At 41.5% G+C, this 17668-nt stretch overlaps 1 protein-coding gene across 1 annotated transcript in view; it reads left to right on the forward strand.

The window, feature by feature from the left end:
* PEDS1 (plasmanylethanolamine desaturase 1) overlaps positions 1-17668 on the forward strand; it is a 180123-nt gene that overhangs the window by 124563 nt on the left and 37892 nt on the right. The window contains exons 3-4 of the mRNA XM_085619152.1: positions 3511-3602; positions 14966-15110. Of these exons, the coding sequence (XP_085475278.1) occupies positions 3511-3602; positions 14966-15110 (237 nt within the window). The remainder of the gene's footprint in view (positions 1-3510; positions 3603-14965; positions 15111-17668) is intronic.

Consider the following 17668-nt stretch of genomic DNA (forward strand, 5'->3'; position numbering starts at 1 on the left):
CTTATCACATTTGTTACAAATCTGACTTGCCCAGTGAATTGTAATACATATTTCAAGAAGAGTCCAACATTTTAATTCGTAGCTTTTTCCTAGGTGGAAATAACATGTATGAAACTTAATATTGTATCCCGGTGCTTTCTCATGAAACAGAAAACCTCCTACAGTAAAAATAGTTTTGAGGAGCTAGTTCCTGTAAGAACATGTTTAACATTAACCTTTAATGTCCTACTTTTAAATACCATGCATCCTGCTTTAGTGGGCATCAAGGCTTATTTGAAGGTGGCTTATATTTAAAAGGAAGGATTAGGCCTGCCAAAATGGGTTATTTTGACGGGTCGGATTAGCTTTTAAAACCTGCACAGTCAGGCTACTAGTCATGTTTACATAGTCGCTGTAGTTGATGGCACAATGGGTGCTGCAGTCCACTTGTAAAAGTTAACTTACAGGCCCTGGGTACACTTTCATTCCATATACTAGGGACTTATTGGTGAGTGAAATATGCCAATTAACTGTATGCCAATATCATCATTTTGGCAGGCGGTGCACAAACACATTACAGGGGTAAAGCCCACAGCAATTCTGTAGCTAGCAAAAATAGGGTTCAGCAAATCCTAGATGACTCTCCATAAAGGGCAGCTTTCCAACTACACCTAACTAGCTTTATCCTTCTGATCTGTACGCGGCTTCTGCTCAGTTTGTCATGTTACAACAGAGATGTACCTGTTGAACATCCATTACTTTCATGTGGTGAAAGACTTGAGGCTGTTTGCAGCTGGTGTACAGTAATAATCCTATTCCTGACCTCACTCTCACTTCTAGTTGTCCTTATTCCATCTGACCAGTGGCAGGAAAATGTGATGAAATGATGGCTGCTGCATAAAATGCATTTATCTTTTAATGTGCCTTGCTCTTTGTATTGCTGTTATCCTTTTACTTTAATTTATTCATTTGTAATACATTGTCTTGTAACAGGAAACCACTTCATAGTTCAGTATCATTTATAATTTAGGATTTGACATTTTTAGAACTTCTCCTGTAGAGTTATAAAGTGTTGACTTGACTGTAAGTGGGGTGTACTCTGTTACATATTGCCTATATCCCAAAGTAGATCTTTTCTTAAGGAATATTGCATCAAAGGCAAAGTTTCATTTGAAAATGTCTAAAAGAAAAGATATTTCTACACACACAAAACAGCAAATTGAGATGCTGCTTTCATGTTTTAGTAGGTCAAAAAACATCATGGAGGTTTAATGTTATGGTTGTATCAACTGCTAAAAATTTCTACTGAGATCTTATGTTATTGGACATGTTCAATACTTGATTAATTCTGTAGGTGTGCACCTGCGCATAGTGCTAGGTAATGGTGGATTAGACAAAGGCTTACAATGTTTAAAAAAGGCCTAAGGTGGTCAGAGGATGGCAATTTTCCTGAAAGTAGGAGTTGAAGTGGAATGTGAAGGGTGGAGGGGCAAATGTGCGGTATAGCTGGGCTAACAGTCTTTTGTGCAAAAATACTCTGAGATTCCAAACCCACAATCTATTGCTTAATTTGAGGAAAATCTCTCAAAACCGAAGAAAAAACCCTCTATAAACCCACGCAATTGGCCTTGCATTTCAACATTGTTTAGCTCTCCTTTTTCTGCTTTGGATTTTTCCGACAATACTGTTTCTTTTACTCTGCCTTTTTTCAAGGTCATACATGGCTCGTGAAAGTTCTCAGTAATATCATTAAATACTGTTAGAGAAGATAGTCTTATTTCCACTCTAGCCAGTTGTCAGCCGTCAATGTTGCACTCTTCTTAAACGTTAACACCTCACTCTTGTGTCAGTCAGTGAAAAATAGATCCGTGGTTAATGATAGTCATAAAAAGGTATATGTGGATTTGGTGTTCCCTGTTGTAGTGAAATTGTGTTTGATGGGGAGGTTATGGGTGACGTTGATTTCAAAACGAACACAAGTTGGAAGGTGGAATGTAATATCGAAAGTCAATAGGAGATTGCATGTACAAATGAAAGTCACATTATGCTCTCAAGTCATATGTCTAATAAAAAGAAATACAAAAAAAATGTTTGATGCCAGAATAGGTGGCATTGAAAGCGTTTTTGAGATGTACTGATTCAAACTATTTCTAATGTTTTGGATGGATTATCCTGTGGCTACCTAGGTTCACATCTGTCTTTATATTCGGGATTGTTTGATACCACTGCTCACAATCTGTATTTTAACTAATTTATTTACTGCCTTTTTTACAGTCGCAAGTTTAAACAGTTTCCAAAAATCTTAATTTGTTTTGATGTTTAAAAGATTTTTAGGTATTTTATGTACCTTTTGGATGTGGATTCCTTCCAAAGCAATGATCTAATCTTCCATTTCCAGGCAAATCGATTGTTCTGTATTAAACATGGTCTTCGCTAGGACCGTAATATACCGTGGCATATGACGTGGAACCTCTTGGTTGGAAATGGTTTAGCACTTTTTTCAGTACTCTCCTTTTATCATTATTATCCCTTATGCTCCGTTCTCCTATTTGTTGAATGAACAGTTGCCCCTTTTGCTTTTCTTTGAATGCTTGGGTATTGTCCTTAACGTACAAATAATTGTGTTTGGGGTAAGACAACTGAAAAGGCCCTCATCTTTGTTGTCTTATTTTCTAACTGTGTCGTTTTAAGGTCAGATCCATAAGCCTGCGTTTTATTTGGGGGTTTTTTGGTGTATTTTACACAGTCCCTTAGTCTGTTGGACGATTTTTTTTAAATTTCGGTTACGGCACTCCATGAAGTTTAAATTTGAATAATTGTAATCACCTATTTTATGTGTGGTTTTCTGTTAAGTCCATGTATTGTTAATGTTTGCTTTTATGATTATTTAAAAAAATAATCAAAGTTTAAAGAATGAAGGTCACATCTCCTTCTCTGTTTTCTCACCTGGTGCATTCGCCCTGGTAAGGTTATTTCCTTTGTCTTGTTGCGCCCAGGAGAATATAACAACTTTCAAAGTCACTAATGAGTAAAGGAGTCTCCAGGTGTGTGGTATTAATTCCATTAAATCTTTCCTCTCCTCTACACATCTCTCAAATATGTATGCAAGCAAGGCGAGGAAGGGGAGGTGGCGTAGGTGAAAGCATGGTCACAGTTGACATGAAAGATAATGCCTACTTTGAAAACGTAAAACCAGTGATGGAGACAACGGTGTCCTTAACCTGAAGCTCCAAAGGTAACAGCAACCTGCTCCCCAGGACTCTGGAAAACTGTACATTGGCGGTCACCCGTAATTGTCCGACTTCTGATTAATATTGGTTGAAGTGTCCTCTTAAAAACATCTTGATTCAGAATTGTGTTACCGTTACTATTACATTTTCCAGTGTTTTCGTAATTCATGAAAATGTACAATTTATGCTGTTGACATTTGCACAAAAATAAGTCCTGGCGTTCAGTGAAGCAAATGGATGCTAAGCAGGAACTTGAATTTCATGCCACCCAACCATTTGTTGACTGTTCTCTCTCTTAAAGTTGCAGGGATCATTACAGCAGATTTTATGTCTGGATTGGTTCACTGGGGAGCAGACACTTGGGGATCGGTAGAGCTGCCAATTGTTGGGAAAGTAAGTCATTTTTTTATATTCGTGAAAATAATTATTACTTGTTCCTGAAATGTTAAGCTTGAGTTTGTCGTTCGTGGTACATACCCGAGATGTCACCCAATAATGATAGGCAGTTGAGGGTTGGTGAGGATGGGTAGAGTTACTTTTCAAAATGTTATGGCTGATAGATCCCAAGATGAATTTTAACTTCAGAGAATTGCATGCAGGTTTCATTCTCCCTTTTAGCAATGCATCAAAGCTACAACTGATTTACTATGGTTTGGTGGGAAACGTCATCATTAATAAACATTATACGATACAGTTGGAGCCTTGTTGCTTTGGATTTGTGATGGATTAATATGGAAACCCAAAACGCCCATCCGACCATACACTTAACTGTGCACCTTCTTTCTTTTTATAATTGTATTTTGTATGAAAGGAATAATCCTAGTGGGTACGTTTAACCACAGATTCCTCTCTTTTCAAAATCCCTAGGCACCAGACTAGGTCCAGATTTGTAATAGCAGTTGCTCCTGCAGCCCAGCAGGTAGTGCCATCAGACTCCATTATAGCTTTGTACAGCCCTGTAAGAGACCATATGAAGCCGCATATATGCACCACATTTTCACGCTGACAACAGTTCCCTTTTTATTTCCACGGTTTCCGACACCACTCCAACTCTCTGTGATGCATCCCTTGCCTAGTCCCAATCTTGCTCCAAGTTGTCGGGTAAGTCAAAATCAAAGTCTTGCAAAAAGGCAACGCGGATTTGTCTCTCCTGCCACTCCCACGTAGGGCAGAACCACACAGTTGGCACTTCAGTGGTCCAACTACATAAGTGTCCTATGACTACAAGCCCTTTCCAACGCTGATTTCTGTGTTTCCTGAATTTTGTCATGGACCCTGGAGCAGATAGAGGTTTTCAAAGAGGCTGCAGGTTTGCAAGGTGATGCCTGCTTCCTGTAGATCGCCTTTAGGCTCCCTGGAGGCGAGGGAGCTCCCTGACACCAACAGGACCATATTGGACATTTTCCCAGCGCCTTGCCTGTTCTGGCCCCAGAAGCCATGCCAGTTTGGCTAGCATGAGCAATCTGATTCTAGCAATCTTGTCCCAATGCAGATTTCCTACCTGGACCTGGTGTTGGCCCATGTTGCACTGGGAAATAACCAAAGCGCAACCTCCAACCTTTGTTGATTCCCAGTCTCTTCCTCAATGCCAGTACTACAGGAGGCCAGAGGCCCTATTGAGGAGGCAAACCACTTACTTCCCCCTCACTATACTGATGTTGGATTGTGTTTGGACTTCCAAATTCTAGCAGTCTGCCTACGTCTGCTGAGATCGTGCAACAGAAGCACTAGATATAGTACCTCCAATTATTGAGAAAAACACAAATTGATCACTGAGTTCTTGCAGCCTTCCATGTCGTAGCCCTTGCTGCCTTTTAATGAGGCCCTGACGGACACCTTGGTAACATTTCATCATTATTGAAGAAATGTTTGGCGTGCCCACTTGGTTGCCCAGGAGCAAGGTCACAGCATAGGCCCAGGGAGACGGAGCCTTCCCTTTTTTTTTTTTAAACACCTGACCCCAGAGAGAATAGTGGTCCAAGCCATCGATGAGCAAGGCCAACCTAAATTTGTTTCATTCTGCTCCTTCAGATTGGGAATCAGAGTGCATTGGCACATTTTGTAAGAGTATTTTCTTCCATCAGTTGTGCCCTTGGTCCCTAAATGGTGTACGTCTTCTCTGCTGAAGTACAGATGGCCTTTGGGATGTTTCAAGTGAGAGCTTGTTGGCCGTTCCTGAGGAATTCAGGAATGCCCTTGTCAAAACAATTCAGGATACACAAGACGCCGCTAAATGTTTTAGCACAGGCGTGACACTACAAGATGTGTAGGTCGCACCCTTGACACGGCTGTTATCAGGCAAAATTCCTGAATGTGTACCATAGGTTTCTTTAGCTACTTGCAAGCATCACTAATTAACATGCCCTTTGACTCTGGGTTCTGGAGAGTAAAGGCTTCTCTGCACCCACTGCAACAGTTTTCAAGCCACTTTGATTTCCTCTTCCAGGAGCATTTGCAACAAGTAGGGGGAGAATTAGCCTTTTCCTACACGGCTGGAACTCAGTAACTTCAGATCACTAGGTTCTACAAATTCTTCAGAAATTGTATGCCCTGCCTTTCCCATTATTCCCCCTCTGTATCCCATCCGGTTCTCACTCAAGCTTCAGCGAACCATGCTGCCGTCCTGCAGGAAGCTTGATTGCTTTGTGCAAAAGGGGCCATGGAGGGTATCGAAAGCGGTGAAGGGTGAGGGATGTTACTCCTGCTACTTCTTGGTGGCCAAGATGAATAGAGGTTTTGGGCAATTTTTGATCTTTTCTGTGTCACTCTAGCCTAGGTTCTTTCCACTGTGGAGATACAGGATTGTATCATATCCTTGGACTTGCATCCTGGACACAGTAGCGTTCAGGACGTTTCTATCCCTGCAATTATTCCCTGATGTTTAAGGTTCAATTGTCTGTCTCGATGCAGACTCTTCTGAGGCTTCTTGGACTCCCGGCGTCTTCATCCTCCTGGCTTCTTGTGCCCACTGGCACATGCAGTCCCTCATGAGGAACCTTCATTTCCAGTGGGGACAGAACCAGGGCTGCCTTTCAGATAACATCTCTTTCTCAGAGGGGAAACCCTAGGGCCTACATCGGTGGAAGGTGGAACACAACTTGTCATGCAGCAGACCGTTCTCCCAACCTGAGCACACAGTAGTAACAAATACATAGTTGGGGAGGTCACTTGAGGGAGGTAGAGATGAGGGGTCTATGGTTCCCAGTGGAACAAAAGTTCCCAGTGAGTCTTCTGGAGCTTAGTGACATCTGTCTGGCTCTGAAAGCTTTTATGCTGTGAAAGGCCCTTGCAGACAATCATGTGGAATTCCATCAAGAAGGGCAGTCTGAGGATTTCGAACTTGTCATGAGACACTGCGCCTTTGCAGATTGCTGGACTGTTGGGCTGTAGCCCCAGTGGCCAATCATCTGGCAGGGTTGCTTAATTCCTCAGCGGACGAGTCCAACAGACATTAAGTGACAGACCAGAAACTGTGTATTCAACCCGGAGTGCCTGAGGACAACTTTGGCCGGTGGGTTATGCCCTGCTGGAACTTAGACACCCCAAGAATGCATAGTGTCTCGATTACTTTGTGCTGGAGTTCCTGCTAAGAGTTCCAATGGGAGGCTTTCCGCCTGTACCCTCTAATAAACTACACCTCCATGCACAGAGACTGAACAGCAATAACTAATCATTTTGAGCTTGCTTGCTTAAGTAGTAGATGTGATTCTTGTGTCACCCAATCAATCTATTGGGGACATTGGGTGAAATGTGTGCCCTAGTGTGGGGGTCGTCAGCTTGACCCTCTGCAGGCCACATTATCTGATGTTTTGTTTTGTTATTGGCCTGCTAGGTTTTGTAGTGGACACAGTTAATGTCTGCTCTCTCAGCCTTCTTGTATTTACCTTTGTACCAGAAGTCGGTTGTGATGAGAATATAAAAGGACTGACGCACATGTTTACACGAACGACTTCCATTACGGCAATGGAACCTTAACTTTATCCGTACATTCCTAGTGTGCAAGCCGTTCAAACCTATGCTCAGCTGTACTCTATATAGCTGTTCACCATCAAGATGTTTTTCCTTATCGCGATTACCTCTGCCTTCTATGTCCGTGTGCTACAGGCTCTGCTTGTACAACCTCTGAAACCACTTTTTCGTGACAAATTGGTGCTGAGGACCATGCTTTTTTTTGCCCAAGTTTGTATCTCTCTTCCGCATGGATCAATCCGACACCCTTTCTGCTTTTTTTCTCTCCACCAAATCCATCTAAAGAGAAGGAGAGGTTTCACTGGCTACTCGGAAAACGCTTAGCTTCTACATAAGCCATACAAGGGAGCACCAAGTTTTTGAAAATCTTTTTGTGGGGTTAGCCAGTTCTAACTTAGGGAAAGGTGATGCAGAGACAGACACAGTCCAGGTGGATCATCCTGTGCATAAACATTTCATTTTCTGCACCTCCGGCCAAGAAGCATCCACCACACAAGGGCATACATGCTAATTTCCCCCAAAGAGAAGGCAAATGTGAAAGTGTTGGCGAGAGTTGTTCCTATCATAGACATTTGCCAAGATGCAACACTGGCAGCTTTGCATGCTTTCACCAAGCACCTATTCCTCGCCAGTCATATCCACTATTTTGCCTGCTTGATTCTGCAGGACTTTTTGGTGTGAGTCTACTCCTTATAACCGGCACCTTTGGGGAAGTACTACTCTGGGTATCTGTTCAAAAGCTGAGGACTCTGCAGTTAGAAGTATGCATTAGAAGAACAAGTTACTTATGTTTGGTAATGTTCTTTCTGGTGGATACTCTTATCTAACAGCAGATTTCTCCCCACCCTACACCCTTCTTTTATGTGGAGTGGACTACTGTGATTAATACGGCCCTGTTAGATTCTGCAAACTGTCACCTATTCTATCATGCTTCATCCACATCTGAGAGCATGTTAAAGTGCAAGAATATCTGTATGCCGCTCAGCACTGTCGCTTCCACAGAGCTATGAGATGTTCATGGAGTCTGATAGTGCTTCCTGACGGTTGTATGTTATTTCATAGAAGACCGATTTCATGGAATACCATTACTGAGAAACCATTTCATCTTAACTGTTTAATGGACATTTTCAGATTGAATGGCATTTACCTTTTCCTGGAAACCAACTCATAGAATGTATTTTTGGTCCAAATGCTTAGTTTTAGAAGTGTAAATGCACAGGGTACAGGTCTTGCTTTCAGAAACAGTTTTGTCTGAGATGCTCATTTCATTGCTTTACTTCAGGGGGCATTAGATCATATTTATATATTTTATATTGTCAAACAGTTGCTTTAAATGCTTTTATTTCGCTGACCCATCACCACCTGTAAACACTGTCAATTGCTGACCCCCTCAACCTTTAAATGCCATCAATCCCTGCCCCCCCTAAAACCACTTCCAACACCTTAGCTACACTCACTCATCCCTGAAGCCTAAAAGCCCTTTATACACCCAAATCCTCCACCCATCTCAAAACCATAAAAATCCCTTTCCACTCCTAAACCCACCCAACCATGACCCATAAGAAATAGCTCATAATCCTAAACTACTCCTCCCTGAACCCTAAAATCCTTTTTCTACATTTAAACTCCACCCTTCAATTAATCTCTAAATCTCCTCAGCACCCTAAACTCCACCCCATCGTGAACTCTAAAATCTCTCCACCATCCCAGCCGCTACCTATAATTGAACCTTGAAAACCCTCACCATCTCTAAACTCTACCCATCCATGGACCGTAAAACCCCCTGTACACCAATATACTCCACCTAACCTTGAAACCTAAAAACCTCATACACCTAAACACCACTCATCTATAAACCCTAAACACCCATCACCACCCTAGACACCCCCTCCATCTCTGATCTCTAAAAAAAAAAAACCTTTCGATTCCTTAACTCCTGTTATTCCTGACTCCTAAAAACCCCTCATCACCCTACACATTACCAATCCCTGAACCCAACAACTCCACAGTAGTTCTAAACCCCAACCAAGTTTAATTTAATTTGGAATTTTTCCTTAAAATGATCTTTCTTATAAAATGTTATTTTTAATTTTAATTTTTTGTTTTTTTGTTTTGGTATTTCCTTAAAATTGTTTTCCGTAAAACTTGTTTTTCCATGATTTGGTCTCCTCCAATGTGGTTTCTCAGTTTTCGTTTTCCTTTAATTCACACGCATCACATCCTGCCTGTTCACAGTTGCTGTTAAAATCCTGATCATGTCTGGCACTTGGGGGTAAATGGAAAAGGTACAGAATTTGCAGTTAGAGTATCCACCAGAAAGAGTGTTACAGAAGGTATGTAACTTGATCAACTTGCAAATGTATTTACTGCTACTAGGCTTATAGGCTTCCTCTCGCACTGATACACAGTTTAAGCTGTAGATTGTGTGAAACCTATTCATTTATGCTTAAGCTGTCTTCTGCACCTACCAACTTTTCAGACTACACAGTTCTTCTCTCCAGAGGAAAAACTTTGTCACCACTGTTGCCTCTTGTCTCTACAACGGTAAGGCAATTTATTTAGGGGTCCTCAAAACCTACATTTTCACCAACAGGCCATTTAAAACACTGCTCCAAAATAGCGTTGGGTGTACTTTGTTTTGCCTTGCAAAACATCTTCTCAGGCTGCTTCCCTGCTTGCCCACTCAGGCTGGAGTGAACTTCAGAGCTCTGCACAGTGGATTCACAAGTGTTTCTGTGGCAAAGCACCATTTTTCCTGAGACTTTTGCTTTTTGTCCCGCTATACCTTTCGTATTCTGGGCCATTTGTCTACTGCATATTCCCTGCTAATGCCTTCTTGACCAGGTACTTCAAGCGTCTCGTTCCTGGGTTCTACTAGTAGGAACTCACTAGCTGTTGCCTTTAGGCTTATTCTGGTTCTAAATCGTTTCCATAAACTTTTATAAACCTTCCTGAACAAAACCGCAAAACGTTTTCTTGCCTTTTACGTAAGATGGCACCTTTCTTTATCCCTCTAGTACAATGAACATTTTCCAGCTGTATGAGGGCTCTGTAAATAGTTTGTAACATAACTAAGCTGTTCTAAAGTAGTCCACCTCTTGTTTTTCAGTCGGTTGAGAATGAAGAGGCCAGGAAGTAAGAATAGAATAAAATCACCTTTGATTCCATTCTTCCAAGCCCGTAGACTCTCCTGTCATCGTCCCCTTCACTCCAACCACCCTGCTATTGACCTAAAATAGTCTCTAATGGAATCTGTCAAAAGTGCTTACCTATACTGGGCGTTTAAGATGCGCCGGCATGCAATGTGCACATAATTTTGTACTACTTGGTACATGAGGCTCTGTTGAACAACTATTAAAGTTGTTACCAATACTACCACTACCACGAAGGTACATTTTTCCTTTCCTTTTGGAGGAATTACGTTCGCATCCGGGACTAAAGCATTGCCTGCTTGCTGCTGTTGAGCCTTGCACTCCTTTTCACCACTGTGTGGTTATTTATGGACATCCTGCACTCAAGTACACTAAACAGGGTTTCATTATTCTTAGATGCGTAGTGCTTTGATATTGTATTCTCTCTACACGTTTAGAGAACATTATTGTGATGTTGCTCCCAGAGTAGAAACCCAATTTAGTCCCACAGTTCTGGAATTATTTGCCCAGTGAATAATTTGACCATGACTCAATATCTCTGTTCAGCTTAGCTTTCTTTGCTGTTTTATCCACGTAAAGAACCTTGTGATAGAGCTGAATTGGTCAAGTTTTTCTGGAATAGTTCTTCTCATCATGAATAGTGCATTAAGAGGATCCCGGTTCATCTCCACTTCATTGTGGTGGAATGTTGTATAGTCTTTAAGGAAAACCCAGAAATTGTAAAGATACCTTGTGGAAGATCATGTTGGAGAATATGTAGTATTAAGGGTCTAAAGTTCTGACACTTGAGCTGTATTCAAGGTGGCGAATTCTTGGTGATCACTGTACAAAGGGAGACATTTCACCTGCTGGTGAATTATTTAGTAGCTCACTGGTGTGGTGGATTATCCTCATCGACCAAGTAATTTTGAAGACCTTGAACCTTACTAAAGGGTCGTTTTTGTACTTGGCATCCTTATTTCATATGGACAGGGAACTTTCTCTTCTGCATTGTGGAATCTGTAGTAGTCATATATTTTATAATGGGTAATTAAACCTGAACAGATATAACATTCTTATGTAACTATGAATTTTCCAAGTGTCTGTGTGGGGAAGCACCATTTTATGGTTTGAAACCTTTAATGCACTAAATTCCGAATCCATGCATTTGAAGTGATACAAGTTTATAGTGAAGGGTATCCTGGCCTCTTTGTCTCTTGTCTCAATAACTAATTGGCACATTTTTGGGGGCTCAATGTTGCCATGTTGTCTGTAAAAATGTGTTCAGATTGTTAACCTGACCTAGAGAACACGTAAAAGTTGCTTGATGCAGAAGATGTAGTTGCCTAGTTCACATTGGGACTAGATGGGACCGCTCCCACTTTGGGTCATTTAATAGTGCAGGTTTGTCAGTGAAAGAGGCGGAAAGGATGCAGAAATATTTTAGCCAGATGATCAAAATAATATGCCACTTTTTGTCCTAACACCGTAATTACTATAGTATACTTCAGTGAGCTTCAAGAGCTGGAGAACATGTATTTGTTAAGCAGTTGTTTTGGCTACTTCCATTTACAAACACAAAGCTTGCCTCTCGCATCAACTCTTCATCTACAGCCTTGAAATACAATTAACTACCATAAAACTCTCCGACTTTCAAGCTTGAAATAGCCCTCCACCACCCTTGCACTCCTCATACCTCCATGCCCCCTCCCCTTCAAGCCACTGGGTTGCAGCCAGAGCTATAGCCATTACACAATTTCATAATCCAACCACGCTCACATTGCTCTAATGTTCCAGAATATTGAATTCTTGCTTGGATGTTGATGAGTACCAGAATCGGTAGATGAGAACTACGTTTTATGCTCTCCCCAGATCATTATTGGTCATTACCAACCCATATATCTTTGTTTCCATGAACCTAAGCCATATAAGCAAATATTTGCTTATTATTCCACTTGAAAGATGCGGCTGGTGCCAAAGATTCTCTTGGAAGGAAGCAAGTCATTATCATCTATTTAAAACTCAAACCGTGCCCAAGTCTAATTTCTGTGTAAATATATATTTCAAGGGTAAAAGAGGACGCAGTACCCTGACTTTGCACACAGCTTGACTGCACTTCTGCCTAAGACATTCCAGTTCAATTATTATGATTCTTGCAAATCTGAGAAACATTCATAGTGGGTGCCCAATGTAAAAGAGATGGGCGCCATCAAGATCTTTTTATGCTAAGATATTCCACTTGCAACACGATGTGCGCCCACACGATTACCAGATTGATCTTTGATTTTTACCAACTTGCTTAGATAATTTTTTGTCTGAAATCATTAAAAAGGCTGACATTCTTCCTAACTGTCTCAGTCCACCCTGCTCACACCTTTTCCATCCATCATGAATCCTGTTTAGTTTGGATCCCTCACTCTTGAGTATTTCTATTGCTCCTCTTGCAACACAGAGTTGGAACATTTGTGTTTGATATCATGTAATATGCTTTTCAACCCCAAATAGTGAATTCCATCTCTTGAAACTTATCTGAGCATTTTTAGCTTGCATGTCAGCAGTCGCCACCTGGGTGAGAAATAATCATTGAAATAGTTGAAGACCGAAATCCTATTTTTGGATGTTCATCGTCAATCTGTTCTTCCTCTTGGTGGTCCTGTGGCCATTATCCACTCCCATGTCTCATCAAACAATTTAGGGATCTACTTTGATCCCGAGTTATCTTTCAAGCCTCAAGTTTACCACATTGCTTCACCTTGCTTAGAGCACTGCTCAAAGCAATCTCCTCTCGTTTACCTATGTCACCAGGCTACCTTTGCAGTTGGATTTGTGTGGTCCCGAATTCAGTTACACACTTTATCCTGAACTGGACGTATGACCTCATCAATCCGTTTCCCTCTCTGAAAGGTCTTTATTGGCTTCCTGTAAGCAGACATATGGTTTTCAACACACTTTGGATTACAGACTACCACTGCTCTGAAACCTGATAACTCAGCCATCCAGGGCTTTACGTGGGATGAAAAAACTGGGGGTGGGTCTCTCATAGGGGCATAGCCACTGTAATTAAGGGCATGGCTTAAACCACTTATTCTAAAAAATCTCTGCTTATCATAGTGTGCTGTCCTACTGGTATTTTGCTGATTCTGTCCATTCATCCAGAATTATAACGTAAGTAACATTACACCTACAAGAAGCCAGGACTATTGGCTGTGTCAATGGTTGTAACTTGCATAAGATAAAAAAGCAACAACTATCACTTTGCTGTATATAATATGGAAAATGCTACTGGCTGTTGTGGACGAGGTTGTGGCGTGAGGCTAGAGCAGCCGACCTTCGAGATGAGAAAACCGGGTCGAGTCTGATGTCCTGTGATTAAACAAAATGAACATGACCTTGTGTAATGTAACTGGTGCTCACGTAAACGTGGGCTAAAGAACGATGGATTTAACTCAGATCTTTTGAAATGGGGAGACTGTTTGCATTGTCAGCATTCCGTCCATCAGTTGTTTGCTGTAACACTTTTCGCCCTTTGTGGGATGGGTATGCCCAGACGTGGGTCCCTTGCTCACTGCGCCACTGGATTCAAGCTAGCCTGGCTGAAGAAGGGTGACATACCCTGAAACCAGTCCCAGGATGCTGGTTTCTGGTCCAGGGAGGACCTGGCCTGACAGTTCGATCTGGACTGGTCCCATGGGGCACAGTGTCAAGACTGATTTGCATATAGCTGGGTCCAAACTGGGGTGGCGTAGTGGGCTAAAGAACGATGGATTTAACCCAGATCTTTTGAATGGGGGAGAATGTTTGCATTGTCAGCATTCCGTCCATCATTTGTTTGCTGTAACACTGGTGCTCACGTAAAGCGCTCCCAAGTTTGCGCTGTATAAAACTGAAAAACGAGTCTCTTTGAAGGCAGTGACGGGTTGTACTATTGCAGAGTTAAGGTTTTTTTTTTCTCAGCCTGAGGCTAACAATGGAAAGCCCGATAGGGACCCGTCTCGGCACCTGCTTTTAAAAACTGCCTGTGCTGAGCATCGGCAGGGCCCGGCCCTCTTAAAGCCTGCTTCAATCTACTGAAAACCCTCAGTCCACCTCGCTGTCTCAGGTCAGATTTTGCCCTTTATTTCAAATTCCTCTTGTGAGAAGGAGCTGTCTAGGCGATTGTTCTTTCTCGTACCTAGCTTCCAAAATATAGAACTCCCACTCGCCAATCGAGCCGTTCCTCTTCCAGCTGTGGATATGTTTTTTTTTCCTTTAGCTCCAGGATAGCCTTCAGTGGGAAGGGGCAATCTTTAAGACTATATACTTAATGTAATCAGATCTTTGAATTGCAGTTTGTTTGAGAGCGTACTGTAAAGGTTGTTGAAGTAGTCTAGATGCACTGTGTATGGCTGGATGTATGTTGTAGGTATTTAGATAGCTCGAACTTAGCCAGCAACAACGGGGGACGTGTTACATGGAAGAGGGCCACTGAAACCATGCATAATAGTTGACTCCGGACTGGCCTTCCCAAGTCATATGATGTGCTCTTTGAAGAGGTGAGTCTTAGATTCTTTTCTGAATTAGAGGATGATTGAATCATTTCTGGAATACGTAATACGATATTTGTCTCTTCAAACCTCCGTCTATAAAGTGTTAACTAAGCCTTTTTTTTTTTTCCAGGCTTTTATCAGACCTTTCCGAGAACATCACATTGACCCCACAGCAATAACAAGACACGATTTCATCGAAACCAACGGTGATAATTGTCTGGTGACATTAATCCCTTTAGCAAACATGGCCTACAAGTTTCTTGTTTTTTCTCCAGGTAAAATTCTAGCCTGTGCTTAATCTCAAAGAAAAAATAATTGGGTGAAAATGTTTTTAACACTGGAATTCCCCTTTAATTTGTAGAGGGGAGTGCAGCTTTTCTATTCCCATTTCAAAATGTAGTAAATGCTATAGAGTTTATTACAATTGTTGCAGATATAATTTAAAGCTGTTGTGAACTCCCACAGCTCATTTGCATATATCGATTTGTTTGTTTACCAAAAACGAATTTTGGATCCGTTCTGAGGTGAAATTTATATGAAGGAGTGTACATTTGTCATTTTTAAAGTTCTTTAGACACTGGTGAATTGTAAAAGGAATAGTAAAGAGCGGATCTACTCACTCACGATGTACAACAAATAGGTCATTTAGTAATAACAATCTAAAGTGGTTTTACAGATGGTAAAAAATTTAAGTAGGTTGGGATTTGTTACTGCCTGGGTAGAAGGGCTTGCAAATCAGAACAACGTTTTTATTAGTGTGTGTAAATTTGAAGAAATTTTTGTTGGACTACTGCAGGGTTGATTTGGCCTTTTATTCAATCTGGCATTTCCCCAGTGGTCTGAAGCCCATGGAAGCCGGTTTTGAAAGCCCACGGCCACTTCTGGTGCCTGTCACTTTCCCCCTCCTCCCCACAGCAGGCACAAGCTCCAAGAGAGAGGGAGATGGAGGGAAGCAAAGAGGAGGAGAAATAACGAGAGAGAATGCATGCATGCAAAGAGAGCAATAATCAGGGAGAGGAAGAGAGCGGGGTTGGCTTGAGCATTTTTGCCAAGGCTGATTTTGCTTCCCCTGTCCGTCCCAGATCAGTGGTATCCATTGTCCTCTTTCGTAGCATTTGATAATCACAGCTCTTATGGGTAGTGGTGAATGGTGAGCTTTAAACCTGAGTGGCATTAATAGCTGCCTAGTGTTATGGCTAGATAGTAAAGCAAAAACACTTGAGTGTCTCCCATTCTTTACGCAATACCTCCCTGAGGTGGTTTGGCATTGAAACAACCAGCGTCTGCTTTGTTTGAGAATGTTAGGACTTCTGAATGGAGTGGAAGTTTGTGACTGAATTAAGGACGGTTGAGAAGTGGCTCTGGCTAATTTGTTTTTTTTAAGGTGGGTCCTTGCTCGCATTTATCAAATAAAGTAGTTCCTGTCCCATTTTATGCACTTTAGTGCTTCATGTGGTGACTAAGATGCTTATCCATATATATTGCCCACTGGATGACCTTGAATTGGTGTGAGTAGAGGAGTGACATGCCTTGACTAGTTTCTCTGTCCTCTCCCATGTTAAAGTCAGTGCAAGCAAAAGCTTATTCTCTTCCAGGGGATCCTCATCAATAGTCATAAGCATTAGAATATTCCCGCCCATGTGTGGGATCATTCTAATGCTTATGACTTTGATGAGGATACCCCTGGAAGAGAACTAGGATTACAGGTAAGTAACTAATCCTTATCTACCACCCACTTTTTTTTTATTCCCCCCACAATCTGCTATCATGTACACAGATCATACCAAGATCCCTATCGGGGTTTTTGAGATTTCGTTTTAGCTACTCGATTCTTGGAGAAATAGTCCTCCACAGACAATAGTGGATTTCTTGCATCCAGTTCTTAGGACAAGGATATTCTGTTTTTTTTGTGCTAACTTTATGCCCTGATATCCATCAGCAATCTTAGGGGTTGTGATTGACTCTGAGTAGTCATTCAGCATGTTGCATTAGTACAGTTATCCCCCCCCCCTACTTTCCCCTAAGTGAAGAATATTGACTGAAATCCCCTTGTACTTGTACGAGAATTTACTATGGGTTCTGTAAAAACTACAAGTTCAACATTTCAATGCTAATTCTTGGTAGAACTGATTTTATATCACAAACATATATGAGCCTGAATCACGTAGGGGATTCTGAATCTGCACTCCTAGGAATGCTGTTAATCACAAGTGCAGGGATACAGTTTGCGCCTTATTTACAAAACAAAGCACTGGGAGGCTGCGCCATGCATCCTCTGAATGAGTCATGTTTTCGTTCCCACCAAAGAAAGCCTTTTTGCAATGTGTAATTGTCCATAGTGTACTGTTGCATGGCAGCCTGATGTGCAAACCAACATTTTTAAATAGTTTTTTGTGTACATGTTCAGAAAATGTAACCATTTATATGGCATAAGGTTTATATGCAAGTACATGCAGCAGCCTGAAAGCAACATTGGCAGTTTCAAAATCAAATGTGCACAAAAAATTGCATCTAGGAAAAAAAACTTTTGCTAAACTGTTGTGCAGCTTTAAATAGCATTTATCTTAGGCATCGTTTAGTGGACGTGTTTGATGCATGCCCCAAACAAACTAATAATAATGGCCAGCCAGTGTAAAACCATTATGGAACCTGGCATAATCGGGGAGGCTGGTATCAGAGTTGCTACATAACAGGAAAGCTGCCACAATTTAGTACCTCATTGTATGGCACCAAAAGGGGCAAGTGGATATTTTGATTTATCCAGTGCCTTCGACAAGTAGATATTTTATGAAATTCCACCCCTTTGCCCAATACATAAATCAAAAAAACAGTT

Source organism: Triturus cristatus, chromosome 7, assembly GCF_964204655.1.
Source record: "Triturus cristatus chromosome 7, aTriCri1.1, whole genome shotgun sequence".
Taxonomy (NCBI): Eukaryota; Metazoa; Chordata; class Amphibia; order Caudata; family Salamandridae; genus Triturus; species Triturus cristatus.